This window comes from Danio rerio, chromosome 6 (genome assembly GCF_049306965.1).
Source record: "Danio rerio strain Tuebingen ecotype United States chromosome 6, GRCz12tu, whole genome shotgun sequence".
Classification (NCBI taxonomy): Eukaryota; Metazoa; Chordata; class Actinopteri; order Cypriniformes; family Danionidae; genus Danio; species Danio rerio.
Genome location: NC_133181.1, coordinates 41,501,797 through 41,521,229, shown reverse-complemented (window position 1 = coordinate 41,521,229; position 19,433 = coordinate 41,501,797). Strand labels below are relative to the sequence as shown.

General features: G+C 35.4%; 1 protein-coding gene across 3 annotated transcripts in view; it reads left to right on the top strand.

Moving 5' to 3' along the window:
* The window catches only part of vdrb (vitamin D receptor b), a 53,288-nt gene extending 35,024 nt beyond the window's left edge, over positions 1-18,264 (top strand). For 2 of the 3 annotated variants that reach the window (XM_005166047.6, XM_073953090.1), the window contains 5 exons: positions 1,687-1,786; positions 7,257-7,443; positions 10,781-10,932; positions 13,210-13,326; positions 16,184-18,264. In XM_005166047.6, the coding sequence (XP_005166104.1) occupies positions 1,687-1,786; positions 7,257-7,443; positions 10,781-10,932; positions 13,210-13,326; positions 16,184-16,437 (810 nt within the window). In that variant the 3' untranslated portion in view covers positions 16,438-18,264. The remainder of the gene's footprint in view (positions 1-1,686; positions 1,787-7,256; positions 7,444-10,780; positions 10,933-13,209; positions 13,327-16,183) is intronic. The other variant, NM_001159985.1, reaches the window with a different exon arrangement.
* Positions 18,265-19,433: the final 1,169 nt, after the last annotated feature.

Genomic DNA, 19,433 nt, shown 5'->3' with positions numbered 1-19,433 from the left:
ATAGGCCTGTGCGTATAGACATATAATGTACTGCTATACAGTAACGAATCATCTGTTTGTTTCGTTTGTCTTCATTTTAATTGTTACGTGATGATGCGATTGTGTGCTTTATCTGCATGCATGATTCCCACTGAACTGGGCGGGGTTGTGTGACGTTTGATTCGGGGATGTTCTGGGGGTGGGGTTTGCGTGACGCGATGTGAGCTACTAGCCCGTCAGTGGAAACGCGACATGATTTTGGCCTCACTGCTCCCGGGCTATTGGCCCGGCCCGATAAAAGCCCTGGCTTGTACTGGCCCGACAGTGGAAATGCAGCTTTTTGCCCACCTTGTACTTGTTCCAAACCTATTTAAGTTTCTGTTGAACACAAAAGTAAATGTTTAGAAAAAAGTTGAAAACCTGTAACCACTTCCATAGTCAGGGTATCTGCGGGGTCTTAAATGTCTTACATCTCAAAAGCCAAATTTTAGGCCTTAAAATCTTAAATCTACTGAAATGTTGTGTTGTAGGTCTCTTTTTAAAAGGTCTTAATTTTCCTTTGTTAATGAATCGCTACCCAATCTGGTCATTAACACCCATACAATTACCAACAACCCCAATCTCAATAAAACTTTAAACTTTTTATTTAAAAATAGTGTTTAATTATTTCCTTACAGAAACATTAACAAATTCTCAATTTATTTACTGCTGAGGATACTCACAGGACCTATTTTTTTATTATTAAATTATTTTTATTGTAGACTGAAGTAATTGACAGCTATGTTTTGTTCTTGTTTTGGTAAGAGTTACAGGGTTTGTGAACAGATATTTTTGAAAAATGATTTTAAAAATTCTAACTAAATTATTATTATTGTATTAATAAATGTATTCATTTGTAATAGTTTTGTATAGGGCAAGTAAAAATCTTTTCTAACTGGGATATTTGAAAAAAAAATCCTTAGCATTTAGCCCTGCATAAGTCTAAAATTAAGTCATAATGGTCTTGAAAATGTCTTAAAATTAACTTGAGGAAACCTGCAGAAACTTCTAGTATGTTTTTTCTAATAGTTATGAGTTTTTCAGCTTTCTTCAGAATATCCTCTTTTGTGTGAACAAAAAAGAAAGAAAACTGTTTAAAATCATTTGAGGGTGAGTACATAGGGATTTTGGGTGAATTATCTCTTAAGTAAAATCCTAAAAGCAAGCGTCATCTTCCTAAAACAATCCAACAACCAAACAATAGTGAGTGAGTTGCATCTTAGACCCAATACAGTGTGTTTCTTTGTTTTTACACAAAGCTCAGCATCTCAGAGCAACACTGCAGTTTCCTTCCCTGATCAATGATCCATTCATGAAGAAAGCTGCTTGCTTGTTTTCTAAATGAACCAGTGTTTTGAACGAATCATTTGAACGATTCAATGAATGAATGATCTGTGAATTGCTCATTAGGACAGCGACTTTCTGCCACCTATTGGCCATTTTAGGTATTATATGTATTGATCCATGACCAGGCATAAAATGCACCAAATATACACATTCAGCAAAACAAAGTTTTATTACAGATTAATAATATACATATAAATAATAATATAAAATCCCAATCAATTTTTAGATCTGTTTATTTTTCTCTCACCGTCTATGTTTTCTATCAGACATCCAATTATCTTCCATGTGTTCATATGCTTGTGTGTGTGTTTTGTGTTCCAGCCTCCAGTTAGAGAGGGTCCAGTTACACGCAGTGCCAGTCGAGCCGCGTCCCTCCATTCACTGTCAGATGCCTCATCAGACTCCTTCAGCCACTCTCCAGGTGACACACACAAACGCACACACACTCATTCATGCGAAATGAATCACCTGTAAAGTTTATTCTGAGAAATGTTTTTCAGCCCCAGTGCGAGGCGCAGGCAGGCATCTGTGTTTGTGTGTTAGGAGCTTGTGTGTTTTATGTGCACAGCAGGCTCTGTCCATCTCACCATGCCTGACGTCACAGGAGAGCCACACTAATGACAAACAGACCATTCACATGCATACACATACGCACACACATATATATATAGCTCGTCCTGGAAGCGACAAGTTGTTTGTTTGTGTAAGCTTAAATACGACATTAATTATATACGTTCTACATGGAGAGAGTATATTTAAAGCATTATTCTGGATTTTATTAACATGCCACTGTATTTTCTGAAATGTACGTCACTTTTTTTGTAATCTGGAATGAGCTGCGACTTCTATTTGGAAGTGACTTATATAATCCAGTTACCGTCACACAGCCACATGTATTTGGATTCAAGCAGAGGCATGCGAGTTGTATAACGCAGCGGGTGATTTCAGTTTTACTTTAATTTGTTGAGATGTGACGCTTATTAATAAATGTAGTATATCGTGAATGACACTCTTATTTGTTTGCTTATAGATTTTAGGGATGCAACATGGGATGATTATTGATTTTGGTTGTGCAATTATAGTCTAAAAAATAATCATGGTTATCACGATTATTATGCAAGAATTAATTTTGAAAAACTACAAGTTTAGTGTTATTTATTGCTGTTATTGCCAATTAATACTGCCCAAACAGTCCATTTCTATTTGGACTTAAAAATGTGTAAAAAAATTATTTTACACAAAGAAATATAATAATAAAAATAAATGACAAAACAACAAAAAATGTGCACACACACACACACACACACACACACACACACAGACAGATATATGAATATATGAAGAGTTCGGATGCAAAACCCTCTAAATCCACCAGACCTCTTCTTTTGTAATTGAGCATTTTCTATCAGGCTCCTCTGATTAGGTTTAGAAGTGTCATTTTATATATAATGAAAATTAGCTGCTAAATAAAATAAATTTTTTTGTAAATGTCACTTTAGACAATACTTTGGTTTTTAACAAGGGAGATTTTCTTTTGCGTCAAAACCAGTTAAATCCACTTCAGCTTTTTTTTTTTTTTTTTTGCAAAAACGTCTAAATCCACTTATCGGGTCAAGACATTGTAATTGGTTGAAAAATCACTAAAGATGCAGAAATTATTTTACCAAGCATAAAACATGTTACACAAACCACCTGAAATTGAAAATACATAAATCTGTCAAGTAAGTGGCGGTTCATTCCACTGTGGTAACCCCTGATAAAGCAAGGACTATAAGGAAGATGAATAAATGAAATCTGTCAAGTGCAATAATCACTAAAATTAAAACTGACATTAAAATAAAATTAAAATCTTAACAATCTGTTGTTATTACTGATGTGGGATGTTGATTTATTGCAAGTAGAACAATGTAAACATTGTAAACTAAGCTTGGAAGATTCAAATAATGTAGTGTAAAAACATTGTGAAACATCTATATCTGTGCATTGTTCATTAATAAAAAAGTATTAGAATTTGTTGAAGTAATATAAATAATGTATAGTCGTATACAATATATTTATCTTTTTTTTAAGTAGCTTAAATTGGCAAATAAAACACAAGGTAGGCCTACTGGGCAAAAAGGGATGTCTCTCAGACACTTTTAGAAGCTGTCATTCATTCCTTCTCACCATACTCAAGGTCTTGGTGTCTTTTTTGTCTCTTATTTATAGCATCCATGTGGGATAAAAGAATGGCATCCTAACCTCATCTTTTGTGAAACGGAGTTGCCATTTAATGTACAGTAAATCAGACTCATTTTATTGTTCATTCAAAATGAATGAATGCATGCTACACTTTCAACTGTACATTGTGTTTTTTTCATTAAGGGTAAGGGACGTTTTCATTTGCCATTCACTGACAGTTGGACAGACTCATTCAGTTCATTAAACTTCGTCTTTTAAAATTGGAAGCAGATTAAAACACTCTCCTCAAAAAGCCAGCATATCAGCACTCCGTTACATTGAAAACATGATTCAATTCACGGCTTTTGATTGGTTCTCGGGATATAGCGGCTTTTGCTGTCAAAGGCAAGTGGCATTTAGAGGCTTTTGCAAACAAACTTATTCCTGAATGGGCAAAAATATGTGTGGACATGTACACTACGTGCCTTAAGCACTCACTCAATGTCATTATCTCATTTTTGGCAGAAGGGGTGTTTATCGGCTTTTGGATCTGAACTCTTCATATAATATAAAAACTAGTATTTGTCTAATGTAAATCTAAGGATTTCCCTTTTAAAGAAAACATGCATAGCAAACAAACATTTAAAGAAAACAAACATAGCATGCCTAAGGAAAAAGGAACTTGCATGTGCAAAATATGTTAATGGATCTTAGTTAATAGCCTTAGCCATAGTTAATCCTGTGTGCGAGCATATTAGCCTCCGTGTACAATCTCGGAACTATAAACTAGCGTAACTTTGTTAGTTGCAGCAGTTTTGTTCCATACTGAGACTAAGTCTGGAGAAGCTTTTAATTAATTAATCGTAACAAATTAAAGTACGGTTAATAGTGAAATCAGTTAATGGTTGCATCACTAAAAGATATATTCATATTTCTTATGTCTTGTTCAGTTTAATGTAATCATTGCTAGACAATTTAGTCACCAATAGTCTATTTTAGGTTATTTCTCTACACCAGTGCAATTTTTTTCCCCCTCTAAATTGGAAATGATGCAGTGTAAATTATCACCAGAAAATTTGATGAATAACCTACTGGTGAGCTTCCTTTTTATATATAATTTCTGATTAATTTTCTGACTGATGCTTATTTAAGGTAATGGTGAAAACGGAATAATACATTATTAAACGATAACTGCTGGTTTCATGAAAATGTGCCATTTGTTTCTCTTTGTAAATAAGAGATTTCTTCAGATGTGTTGACAGTCTTGTTTATTGTAATGAAGGCATTTGTGATGGTCAGGGGGTTTGTGTGAAGCTGCGGCTCAAGCAGTTTCAACTACCTGTGTAAACATGCAGGAAAGGCAACACTTCTTTAATGCAAGCTGCATATGATATATTAATAAAAGATTTAATTAAAAATCGCAATTCCAATATCAAATGATATAATCCACAGGTGTGATTATTGTGCAGACAATGTACATAATGCATTTTAATGGCAGCAAATGAAATGTACACCTTTTCAGTAGATTTTTTTAATAATTTAATATATATATATATATATATATATATATATATATATATATATATATATATATATATATATATATATATATATATATTTTTAAGCCAACATCCTGCAGCACAATTCATGCGAATGAGGCGCCGCATTAGCCAATCAGAAGCTTGCTCTTGTAGGAGCGTGATTATTAAGTAGTGCCAGTTGTTGATGTCCCAAGGGGAATTCCTCTTGCCCACACTACACAACAGCTCATCAAACCGGGCTCAGTTCAGTCGGAAGCACCGCTTAAAGCCTCCATCATTCTGGTATAGTTTCTGCAGAAGTTGATAAACTCACAGTGCTGAGTGCACCTCTGAAAGGATCTAGTGCACTCAGACACCACACTAAACGAATCTACATTTATGTGCTTTAGGAAGGCTGAAAAACGGTTACTATCGCAATAAAATCCATGTTAGTCGTTTAGCTACTGAACTAGGGTGAGCGGGCAGACAGAAGCCCTCCCCATGATGCAAATCTGCGTCTGTTGTGAAGTGAATTTGATGCACGAATGAAACAAGTTAACTCAAAATGTTTTCTTGTCTATTTACGTGCGATTAGTGCGATTTATTCACAAGTGCTGTGTCTGGTGTGAACACGGCATCAAAGTTTCTCTCTATAGTGGTTCAATTCTGCAGTGTCTCCACAAATCTCGTGTTTTTGACCTGTGGATTCTGGTCATCTCTATTCATAACTCAACATTGCATCTCTTACGATGTGACTATTGCGGACACACACATTGCGAAGTGGATGATTGAACAATGTATTGTGCAGCCATATATATATACTTGATTTGCCACTTGATTTCTGAGTTACTCTAGATTTGATTTGATTTTTAATTTTATTCTGTAAACTAAAGATATTTCTTCACAATTTAAAAAACATATTCTTGTTGAATCCCCCATTTTAAATGTTATCAGACAACAATTTTTATCTGGAGAGACTTTAAATAAAATATTTTTAAATCTAAAATTGTGCAATTATTATCAAAAGGAAACCTTAAAAACTGTTTTTGATTTTTATCTTATTATTATAATTATTATTTATGTATTTTACCTTGTATATTATTTATTGCTGTTGATGACTTTTAATTGTTAGAATGTTTTTATAATTTTAGAAAATCTGTAATTGTAAAATGTAGTAAACTTGATAGTTTTTTTTGCCATGACATAGCCATAAAAGCTGAAATGGCAATAAAATTATAACTCTCTCTCACAATTTTTAAATAATATATAATCTAGAGATATTTACATGCAATAACTAAAAAGACAAAACAACACCAATGTTTTAACTTCAAAGCAGTCAAGAAAGTTTTGTATGGTGGAATAAATCTGATTTACAAACACAACTATTTAAAACATTTAATGATGCATGCTTTTGGAAAATATTACCTTTTTTAACCCCAAATGTAAATGTTTACAAGACTATTACCTGATTTGATTTCCTCATGAACTTTAAAAATAGTTTTAACCTTATCGACTGACACTCTCTGCACACTTCTCTGATTTAAAACAAGATGCGTATGACTTATTAACAACAAAACCTAATTAAAATGGTTTAAATATGATGAATACACATATTAAAAATGGTTTCGAGTGATATACTCCAGAAGTATTGTGCAGACAAACTTCATAATGCATATTAATGACAGCAAATGAAATCTATACTTTTCTTCATTCTATTTACCTAATAATTGAATATAATAAATCCACTATTCTTCTGTATTATGTTAGTCTGTTGTCAGATGTTGGAAGGGACACAAGAGGGAGATAACACTTGCGTTAATCTGCAAACAGGACACAGTTATCAGCCCAGTATCTCGATATAGTCAGCCTGATGATTTTGTTCTTTGCCAGTGACTCTGCTCCCCCCCACCCCCTTGGCCTTCCAACGTTTCTGTCAGTCAGCACAAAATGTTTATTCTATTTATTTCATTTCAGTACAGTCATAGAGATATCACATTTCTGGTGATTTGTTGGCATCTGTTTGGAGTGTAAATCCTTTAGTCAACATTCAGAAAGCATTCAGACAAAAACAACACTACTACTCAGTAAAGTACAATTCCTGAGGAAAAAAATACTTGGTGGGAGTAATTTGAATATTTGTAATTAGTTACTACTTGACACAACATGAATTGTTGGTAATGTGTCTGTTTGTGTCTGTCTTTGCATACGTAGAGTCAGGCGATCGTAAGATGAATCTGAGTAACCTGCTGATGATGTACCAGGAGCAGGGCTTGAGCTCCAGTCCCGACTCAAAGGAGGAGGATGGCTCCAGTCTCTCCATGCTTCCTCATCTGGCCGACCTGGTTTCTTACAGCATTCAAAAAGTCATTGGCTTTGCCAAGATGATTCCTGGATTTAGGTAAAGTTTTGATTGCGTGATTGAGTGTGTCAGGGCAGTATTTTAGAAACTAAGACTTGGTTTCTTTTTGAGAAAATCAAGAGCTCGTTTTAATTGGAATTGAAGAAGAAGAGGGGCTTTATTTACTAAATTGCGATTTGAAGAGGCTAAACAGGTTCAATAAACACATATTTACATTAAGTGAAGTTTAATTTTAAACTAATTTCAAAAGGAGCATGTGCTCATGATTGACCCAGCTGGTCCACATTAGCTAATTATGATCCTCCAATCAAAGGATCCCAAATCACTATAAATATCCTCATTTCCTTTCTACAACTTATCATCGTCTGGAAGAAACCCCCCTCCTCCCCTTCTTCCTCCTTGATCCAGAATGGGCGGCACGGTGGCCCAGTGACTAGCACTGTTGCCTCACAGCAAGAATACCAATGGTGTAGGGTCCTCGCTGAGCCATCTGGTATTTCTGTATGGAGTTTGCATGTTCTCCCCGTGTCCGCGTGGGTTTCCCCCGGGTTCCCCAGTTTCCTCCCACCATCCAAATGTGCGCTACATTATAGATAAAATAAGCCAAAACCTTTTTTTTTTTATAATGTCTTACCCTCAGGACGTTCGCCTTGGCCTCAGCAGCGGGGGAGTTTGAGATAGACCTGAGCTCATTCTCCACTCGCCCTGCAAAAGGGGGGGAGCCCTGGGCTCTAGGATCCCTTGAGCTCAGGGCTCTCTCCCGGGACAGCATGCCAAACAAGCTATGTATAAATCATGAGCTAAGTGTGAACTCTTGAAATTATTATTTTATTTTAGCTATGCCTGTCTCGATTAGGCATTGCTTAGTTTAAGATAATCAGAGTTTAGTTTTACCGTACAACACTAGAAACCATGTTTTCCAAAAACATGACAAAATATTAAAGGTCTCGTGAAGGGCTTTGAAATATGCATTTTTATTTGATGGTTTATGCAATCTCAACTGAAACATGAAAAAGGGTGGAACATAGTATAGCTGTCTTACATTTTTATATCAGTTTTAGATCTTCTAAACCCAGATTTTGTCACTGTTTTGGCTCACACTAGCTTATTGATATCCTAACACTAACAATACTGATACTAATATCTTAACTTTATTTGAATTTCATGGGACACTTAAGGATATAATTCCGACTATAAAAAGTAAATTAGAGCAGTGGTTCAAAACAGTTACTTCATTAAAAACATTTTGTGATGAACAAAAAATGATTCATTTTACCTTGATATTCAGAAGGCACTGAGTCATATGTTATTCAGTGTAACAGTAGATTATCCGCTTGTTAAATTGTGACGTATGGTATACTGTTTCCGGGTCCAAGCAGCTACTCATTTGTATTGAGAAAATATTCATTTATGACCACTTTTTAGTCATATCACATATTGAAGTTAATTTAATATAAAATCGCTCATTCATTCATTTTCTTTTCGGCTTATTCCCTCCATTAATCTGGGGTTGCCACACTGGAATGAACCGCCAACCTATCCTGCATATGTTTTGTGCAGCGAATGCCCTTCCAGCTGCAACCCATCTCTGGGAAACATCCATACACACTCATTCACTATGGACAATTTAGCCAACCCAATTCACCTGTACCGCAAGTCTTTGGACTGTGGGGAAAACTGGAGCACCCAGAGGAAACCCACAGGGAGAACATGCAAACTCCACACAAATAAAAAACATAGTGTACACGACAGTCTGGGCTTGCTGCATAACAGACTCCAATTCTTTAACATTTTATAAAAAACAATCACTTTCTTGCCATCAGATATTAGGCATGGATGTATATGTATATTGTGATGGTGATTTTCGAAAGTATTACATCGCTTTGTAAACGTTTATTTGTACCATTTGTTGAGTCTCATACAGTATGATATAGCGCTTGAACCCGGAAGCCGCTTGGCGTGACATCACACTTAACAAGCGGATATGCAACATTTCTAAAATCAAAAATGTCATTGTTTGAGCAAATATTACTTGATGATATAATAATAGACTCTATATAAGGATGACAGAGCAGCACCAAAATAACAATAGTTTGTTTTTTGATGTTCAAACCACTAAGTTTTACTAATTTCTCAGCGAGATGTTTTTTTTTATCATTTTTTATATAATCAATTCTAATTCAATCAGTTATTCTTTTATGTATTTTACACTTATTTTGAGATGATATCATTTTGACATTACAGTGGTCTCTCGCTATACTTTTCGCGGCCTCCCAGTTTCATGGATTTGTTTTGTGCAATTTGACATACTTTTTCATTATAGCGCATTGTGTTCTACACAGTAATTGATATAAATCTTCTATTGCTAGCAGTGTGACTCTTATGTGCTGTACTGTATGTTTGCAAGTTTTCTCTCAACAATGTCAACGAAACATTTAGTACTGTCAAAGGCACCTGCGATAGCACTTACAGGCAGAGGAATGTTGATCAAAATGTTGAAATTCTGTACATGCTTAAGGAAGGTAGAAGTTATGTGGCTGTAGGGCACCATTATGGGATAAATAAATGAAGATCAAATGGTTATGATCTTTAGTTTCATTCTATAATACTGGACTTATTTTTCTATGAAGGTTTAAAGTTTAAGAGTGTTTATACAAGAGAGAAAACTGTGAAAATGTCTGTTTGAGAAAAGTGTATAATGTGTGTCGTGGGGGGTTTTACAGCCTTTAAATATCTATAATAATTGTAAAAAAAATAAAGCTGATTTCCTATTGTGGGTTATTTTTAGAACATAACTTACACGAATAATGAGGAACCACTGTATTCAGCATGCTATCATTTATTGATTTATCAACATTTATTGTCGAATAAAAATTGAACTGTCATTTTAAAGCTTTTTGCGCACAATAACAACAGGACAACACAATAAAAATGAATAATAAGATAAAAAGGTATAATAAAAATAAAAACAAATGGTGGAATAACACTGAGTTTTCAAAGACACAAATGAACAATTTGGAGATTGTTCTCCATTTAACCATGCTTGTTTTTAGGAAGTTTCATCTTTTTTTCAACCCCAAAGGTAAACGTTAACAAGACTACCATCAGATTTGATTTCCTCAGGAACATAAAAATAGGTTTGACCTTCTAGACTGACACTCTCTGTACGATTCTCAGTGCTTTTCCATGTATTTCCCAGCATCCACTGAATGTGTGTACATACATATGCATTATGGAGCGCGTGTTGCTGTGGGAACCATAGGAGTGTCATGTTATCTGAACTGAAGACACCCACTCCTTCTACATCTGCCATTCACAGAGTCCAGCATGAGCCAAAACTGACGCCTGTGTGTGTGTGTGTGTGTGTGTGTTGCAGAGAGCTGACGGCTGAAGATCAGATTGCTCTGCTGAAGTCCAGCGCTATAGAAGTGATCATGCTCCGATCCAACCAGTCCTTCAGTCTGGAGGATATGAGCTGGAGCTGTGGAGGACCTGAGTTTAAATACTGCGTCAATGATGTTACCAAAGGTACACATAAACTCAAGCTCAGATGCAGTGTGGTATGTTGCCATGCAGTGGTTGCAGTGTTATTATAGATGAGCTTTATTTAAAATAACAGGAAATAATATGTTGGATTATAGGTCTCAAACTGGATTCCTGCACAGTTTTGCTCCAAACCTAATCAAACACAGCTGATTCAACTAATGAAGGTGTTTATGATTTTGTTTGAACACCTCAATTATTTGGATCAGCTGTGTTTGATAGGGTTGGAGCACAACTGTGCAGAGCTGCGGCCCTCCAGGAATTGAGTTTGAGACCTCTGTGTTAGACGAATCTTTGACTTAATAGAAGTGTTATTTAGGCGACTAACTGAAATGAAGTATTGAAATTACTGAAACCAAAACACAAATACACTGAAGCAAATTGTGAAGTCAAAGTAATAAAAACAAGTTCATAATAAAATGACCAAAGTTTTAACTGAAATTATAAATTAAAATCTAATTCAAAATATAACAAAAATATTATATAAATGTGTTAAAACAGCACTGAACAGATATTATATTCTTTACTAGATGTATCTTGACTCAAACTATTTATTTGCCTTTTATTTTGTGTGAGGAGTTGGTCAGAAGGTGAATTGCAGGTTATACTTTTTAAACAATTATAGTGTCTCCAAAATCAAAGTAATGTAATGTAGCATAAAACGCATTAAATATTAAATATACGCATTAAAACAGCTTTTAAAAAAAGCTTGATTTTTTTTTTTTTTTTTTTAAAGAGCTCAAGCTCGCCCTCATTGGAGCCCAAGTGGCTCTGCAGCGAGCTGTGTCTCAGAAGATTCCCCCCCACACCATTACACCCCCACCAGCCTAAACCGTTGATACAAGGCAGGATGGATCCATACTTTCATGTTGTTGAAAGCAAATTCTGAATGTCGCAACAGAAATGGAGACTCATCAGACCAGGCAACATTTTTCCCAATCTTCTATTGTCCAATTTTTGTGAGCCTGTTTGAACTGTAGCCTCAGTTTCATCGGCTTGGCTGACAGGAGTGGCAGGTGCTGTAGCCCATCCACCTCAAGGTTCGGCATGTTGTGCGTTCAGAGATGCTCTTCTGTATACCTCGGTTGTAACGAGTAGATATTTAAGTTACTGTTGCCTTTCTATTAGCTGGAACCAGTCTGGCCATTCTCCTCTGGCGTCAACATGATATTTGCGCTCACTGGATATTTTCTCTCTTTCTGACCATTCTCTGTAAACCCTAGAGATGGTTGTGCGTGAAAATCCCAGTAGATCAGCAGTTTCTGAAATACTCAGACCAGCCTGTCTGGCACCAACAATCAAGCCACGTTCAAAGTCACTTAAATCACCTTTCTTCCTCATTCTGATGCTCAGTTTGAACAGCAGCAGATCATCTTGACCATGGCTGCGTCTGAAACCGCCTACTACTCAGTAGGTACTGCATTTGAATTCAAACGTACGACTCGGCCGTTGGAAAAGTACGTTCTATACAGTATGAATGTGAAAAGTATGAATGGAATTCAGACATACTACATCCATCATTTTGTCACGGTCACTACCTGCGTCAGTTGCGTCGTTTCACTTCCATTCATGAATTCTCTCACGGGGCATTATGGGATAGCGCAGCGTGCATGGGATGCGCACTTCAGAATCTCGCCGGAAGTAGTAAGTCATCCGAGTACTTCTAGCCTACTGATTTTCGAATTCTATGAATTCGGACATACTACTCGGCTCGCATACTGATTTTAGTGTACTATATAGTATGGAAGTATGCGGTTTCGGACGCAGCCCATGTCTACATGCCTAAATGCACTGAGTTGGTGCCATGCGATTGGCTGGTTAACGAGCAGTTGGACCAATGTACCTAATAAAGTGGCCGGTGAATATATGTAAAATATATAAGTAATGTCTTTTACATCACAAACATTTCACAGAAACATGTATGAGAAATATATTAATTCACATGGATATTACAGTACATTTGGTTATTCGAAAGATTTTATTAGACTTTAACTTAAGCTAAATCTGTAAATGTACAAACTAACATTAGTAACTAATTAGCATATATGACTCAAATATGGTATCAAATTATGAAAGCATTGTTTTGTTGGGTTTCAATAAACAAAAATTGATGATGAGAATTACTCTATTATAAATGTAATAAAAATGTTGAGCAACACATACAAGTGTTATATTAATCTTGTGAATCTCTGTTAGTCATTTGCCTAATGTCATCCTCCTGGCTTGTGTGTTTGTGTTTGTGTGTGTGTGTTTGTGGCGCAGCTGGACACACTCTGGAGCTGCTGGAGCCTCTGGTGAAATTTCAGGTGGGCTTAAAAAAGCTCAACCTGCATGAAGAGGAACATGTGCTGCTCATGGCCATTTGCCTGCTGTCTCCAGGTCAGAGCATATACACACCAAACATTACACAGACTGACACTTTAAAAACATCGAGACTTTTTATTTCCCCTCTAAATTCGAAATTTACATGTTGTCTAAATGTACATTTGAAAATTAGCAAACAATAAAGTAATTGTGATTTTTTTTTTTATTATTTTTTTTTTCTGACGGTAGTTTATATCGTAAATGTCAATTTTATTTTCCACCATATATGATTAATCCAAAGTTTATTTACACTGTTAATCTCACAGTTTAATTTTGGTCTGAGAATCTGAATTTGCATCATATTGTTTGACTTTTTCTGCATTATGAAATGACATGTGCTGCAAGGTTAATTATCTTATATCTTCTTAATGGTTTGACTAATTAAACATTTTTTTAGATGTTTTTGTCAGTATTGTCTATTGATGATAAATGCCAAATTTTGTGTATATCCATTAAGTGGTTTAAGAGTAGATTACTTTTTTGTCCACGCAAAATGGTTGCTCTACTACCACTTGCTGTGTCAGTGTTGTCCACCAGAGGGAGTCGTTTCTATGGAATGACTCGTTAATAGGTATATTCACACAGACTTTTTATTTCAGCCAGTCAGCCTCAGGTAAAGTCTTTTCTTTATAAAAATGCTGTTTAATGTGTGATTTCTTTAAAAATCAGCAATCCTCATTGCCTGATAGATATACAATATAAAGTGGGTCTCAGACTGGACAAGAAGCACTGTATTAAATTCTATTTCCCCTTGCCATCTCTTTAAAACATGAACTTTTATTTTACCCCAATATTTTCAATAGAGTTTCTGCGTTCACCTGCTGCACTAGTGGTTACACGCTGTTTCATATTGTTTTACACCTAAATTACTAAATGCTTAAGACTATTTTACTGAGTGTATTGTAATTACATTACAACATTGACGCTGTAAAAGGAATTAAATTGAAAATAGTCACATTAAGCTTACACTAGAAGTTTATAATCCGCTGAAAAACACTTGCTGTGCATTTACCTCATTATGTTTTCAATGAGACTTGTCTATTGAATCTTCTCATGCATTTCTCAATGCCATATCAAATTTTTAGAATTTATCACAAAGTTGTAACATTTTAAGTTCAGCTTGGATAGCCCTGTCACTGGTAATTGGGTGAAAATGGTTTATGGAAACAAAATGTTTAGCATTTGATTTACATAAAAACAGCACAATGTCAAGATTTTGACATCAGTTTAAAGCAGTTCTTTAACATCAGTAGTGATGTCATTTTGATGTCTTTTCATCATCAGTTGCCCAATAGCTTGCGCTTGGACCCTGATGATTGCTGGCTTTATTTTTTGTCAGTTCATACTGTGCAATTCTTACCTTTTCTCTCATTTGCGAGTGTATATTTCACAACTGCAGTTTAGAAACTCCTAAAAGCTGATTTATACTTCTGCATCAAATACACGCGTATGCTCTGGCACAGCCTTTGTGCGGTCGCATAGCCCTTGCCATGGCTGATGAGCACCTTTTAAAGAATGTTAGTAAACGTCGCAACAATGCATAGAGCAAGCTCTGTAATTGGTGGCATGGGACCAGCCACAAGAGGAGGTGAAGGAAAGTGGCATTAAAATCTGACTCCACTTCGCGTGCACGCACATCACGCAGTGGCTGCAGTTAAACTCTCAGCGGTTTATCATGACACTTTGATCAATCTTTTTTTTTGACAGCAAGAACAAACATAGAAGCATTGTCTGATTGACAAGCAGCACCTAATTATGTTTAAAAAAATGTAAAACTGCAAATAGGATAGATTTACACCCCATTTTAAAAGTAAAAGATACTCTAGGTAGTGTAATCTACACAACATTAAGTGCAGTGTGTGGGTGAGAGGGGGGGGCAGTGTTTCGATGTGAACCGGTTATGATGTGGTTCTGTGACCGCTGGTGTTGGTTGCTGTATGGTTTAAAATTATGACCGTTACAGTAACTAGCTTAATTTCTAATTAAATTAATTAAAAATATATGAAAATATTAGTCTTATACTTTGAGTGTTTTTTGTGTGTGTTTGGGTGGGTTTTGGACAGCTGTAAAAAACTCAGATATATCTGGCAACACTGCCTGAAAGCCATGTGAACCCGTTGGAGTGAGTGTTTACAAGTGTCGAGTCCCGTGAGGGAGCTCCAGGTGAAAAGTTTTGTTTTTGTGTTTACCTTATGTTAAAGTTGCTGCACAGCCATCGATTCCTGCCTCAGAATGAGCAAGCTTTAGCTACTTCGTCACTTTGGAATTGTAAGGTTCTATCTGCGTTCTGAATCATTTTGAGATAATACGTTTTCGCATTTCATTGCAAACAGATTGTGTGTAACTTTTTTTTTTTTTTTTTTTTAAATAAAAAGTCTTATAAAAAAACATCCCATAATGTAAATGTCAGTAACTCAATTTTGACAAAAATGTCGGATAGAACCATATAGTTCTAAGGTGACGACTTGTACATTAAGGTAGCGTCCAGAAAAAACACCAGCAGCGAAGAAATTTGACACAGCGGAACTAAAACATTGCACTGCCAGCATTTCTGGAGTGTTAATGCAGAGCAACGCATGATCACTTAACGCAGAAGTATAAAGCAGCCTTAATAGTGAGTGTACACTTGACTGTATTTCTGTGTTTAATTAATCTTTCGTCTCAGAATTCTAAGTTTCTGTCTTGTAAACTTATTATGAATTAAAAAATTAAGTGTCTTCATTTAGCGCACACACACACACACACACACACACACACACACACACACACACACACACACACACACACCAAAACATTGTCCAGACTGCAGCTTTAAAATCCTGCTTGTGATTTCAGATTGTACTCTCGTTAATGTGTATTTGTGTGTCCACAGATCGGCCCGGGGTGCAGGATCACGTGCGAGTGGAAGCGTTGCAGGACAAGGTATCTGAGGTTCTGCAGGCCTACATCCGTGCACATCACCCGGGGGGGCGTCTGCTTTACGCTAAGATGATCCAGAAGCTGGCGGATCTCCGCAGCCTGAACGAAGAGCACTCCAAACAGTACCGCTCGCTTTCCTTCCAGCCCGAGCACAGCATGCAGCTCACACCTCTGGTGCTGGAGGTGTTCGGCGGGCAGGTCACCTAGCAAATTCACCCCCGTCAGGAGAAGTGCTGCGGCTCAGACACACAGCGTGGAGTGGAGTGAATGTATGGACAATCACCTTAAAACACATACAGAGTTTCCAGGACGAAATTTGTGAGTGGTGTGTTAGTATGTATGGGTGTGTGTCATTTACAGATCGCTTAGGGATTGCCATAGGTGTTTCAGTTAGGTTTTTCGTGTTTTAGAAGGACATTCTTATGGGAGCTTGTTCTTGCCATGGAGTGTAAAAGAGAAAAGATTGTAGTGAGTTTTTATTTCACAATTCTCAATTCTTGTTTTTTTTTTTTTTATTAAAAAGCAATTCTGGATGATTTTGGGACTATTTTAAGGTTATATTATATATAACGGAAGCCCTAATCCAGCAAGGTGGAAAAAAAGCAATCTTGGTGGTTTTAACAATATAATGAAGTCATTATAACAACATAATATCTCGTTATAACAAGATAAGTTATATCTTTTTTTTTCTCACCCCTAAGATTGCTTTTTTCACATTGTGGTTCAGGGCTTCCATAATTAAACGTCTTATTGTTATTGTAAAATAACAACTAATTTAATGTAACACTTCGGTGACTGGAATGTCACTTGCCCCACCCTAAATTTCAAAGTTGAAGTCGGTCGTGATTGAGTGCTGGACAGAAGGAATCAAATCTGGAGGCGAATAAATGTAAAAACAAAATATTTTCTTAACAGTCTTTCCAATAAAAATATCGGCAGTTAAAACAATACAAAACTATGCATTGCTAAATCAATCAAGTATCGAACATATGTTGTGAAAACTAGACTAGGCTAGGCAAATAAACACCTACAGTGTTTCACAGCTCTTTATGGGTTACATTTAAGGACAAAATTTTAATCTGGAACAACAAGTGAACACATCAGTGCCTGTATAATTGAATATGCCTGGTAAAATTCCCATTGTAAAGCTCTTTGATTTCAGATTTTACTTAAAGCATGCACATTGACCGGTCTTATTCTGCCATCTTGTGGCTCAAATAGAAATTAACACAATTATGTCGAAAAAACGACTGAACTATGTCAAAATAACAAATTAAATATGTCGTTTTAACAAGATATTATGTTGTTATAATGAGATATTATGTCGTTAAAACTAGGTAAATTTTTTTTTTTCCTCATTGCCAAGATTGCTTTTTTTCACCATGTGGTTCAGGGCTTCTGAAAAATATAATTCAGACTTCTGTTCTAAGTGTTGGAAATTTATATATTTTTTCAGTTCTGACGTTTTCAATCTTGCTCTTGAAAGTTATTAACATTGTGAATTTACATTTTGCAGTTTAGACTTTCCCCCTTAAAATTTTTGATTTACTTAGAATACAACTCTTACTTTTTAGTTACCACAACAAAATAAACAAATAAAAAGTTATTTACTTTTATAATAAACAAAGATATTTTATCACAACTTTACTCATTTTTCCCCCCTGCAGTTTAGAAATTTAGACTTTCTAGAACTAGGGGTTCATAACATGAAGCAGTTCTGACGTTGTCTAGCAATTTTGAGTTTATAAATTACAAACTACATTTCGCAATATATATATATATATATATATATATATAAACTTTTTATTCAATGTAAATGCAGTTCTAGTTAAATAACATCTAAATTTCTAAACTGCAGGGGAAAAATATTTGCTTATTATAAAAAAAAACTTTTTTTATTTGTTTACTTTGTTGTGGAAATTAAAAAGAAGAATTTTATTCAAAGTAAATGTATTAATGCATCTGTCATTTATATAAAGAACTACATTTACTTTGAATACAATTCTACTTTTTAGTACCACAAAAAAAACAAAACTTTTTTTTATAAGCAAAGATTTATTTTCACAACTTTTTCCCCTGCAGTTTAGAAATTCAAACCTTATAGAACTAGAGGTTCAGAATATGAAGCAATTTTTACATTTTCTATCAATTTCGAGTTTATAAATTGACAACTACAAATTTTGCAATTTGTATATAAACTTTGTATTCAAAGTAAATGCAGTTCAAGTTCTATAAAGTCTTTTTTCCTGCAATTTAGAAATTCAGAAAATTGTAATTAAAATTTTTTTTAAAAAATAATGTTTTTTTATTTGTTTATTTTGGTGTGGAAACTAAAAAGTATAATTGTATTTAAAGTAAATGTAGTTCTATATATAAACGATAGATGAATAGATACATTTACTTCTAATACAATTCTACTTTTTCATTACTTTTTAATAACTAAAGTTTCATAATATATAACAATTCTGACATTTTCAAGCAATTTTGTTATCACTATTCATAAACTGATAATAGTGAGTTTAATTTTCACAATTTTGACCTCATTCCCTCCAGATATATAAATTAAATTGAGCAAAATATTTTTTTTTCTTCTGCTTTGAAATCAACAAATCAAAGGTAATTGTAAATTTACCATTTTTAAGTCTTATATCAACTTTTTTCCTCGGAGTTGCAAATGAAGTCATTTCTTTTTTTCCCCCATGGCAACAATAATCTTCCATGCATTCTTTCAAGAATGCAACACCTTTATGCTGTTTGTTTCACTGTGGCATCTAAATACAGTAATATTTTACTGTATCACAAATAGCCAACAGTATTACCCTGCATGTGTAGGATGAGTGTGTGAGTGCGCGGTCCTGTTCTAAACCTCTGCATGTTCCCCAAAGCGCTGTCCACTACTGCTGATGTTCTGTCTCTTCACCTCCTGCCTTTAAATGCACAGGGTTAAAATACTAATGCAAGCACACAGCTCTAACTCACCTCTCTCGCCTCGCCACTTAACCAATGAGACGGCAGCTCCGCCCCCTCTCCTCTGCCTCCAGAGCTCTGATAGGTCGCTGAGCAATGGCTGTCTTCTCTACTGTTATTTGCCTGTGCTGTGATTGGCTGATTACCCGACGCCTCTGCAATTAGTGCTTGCCACACAGCTAACCTGTAAATAAGACTCAGTATCTATATTCTTACTTTTCCAATCAGTGTAAATA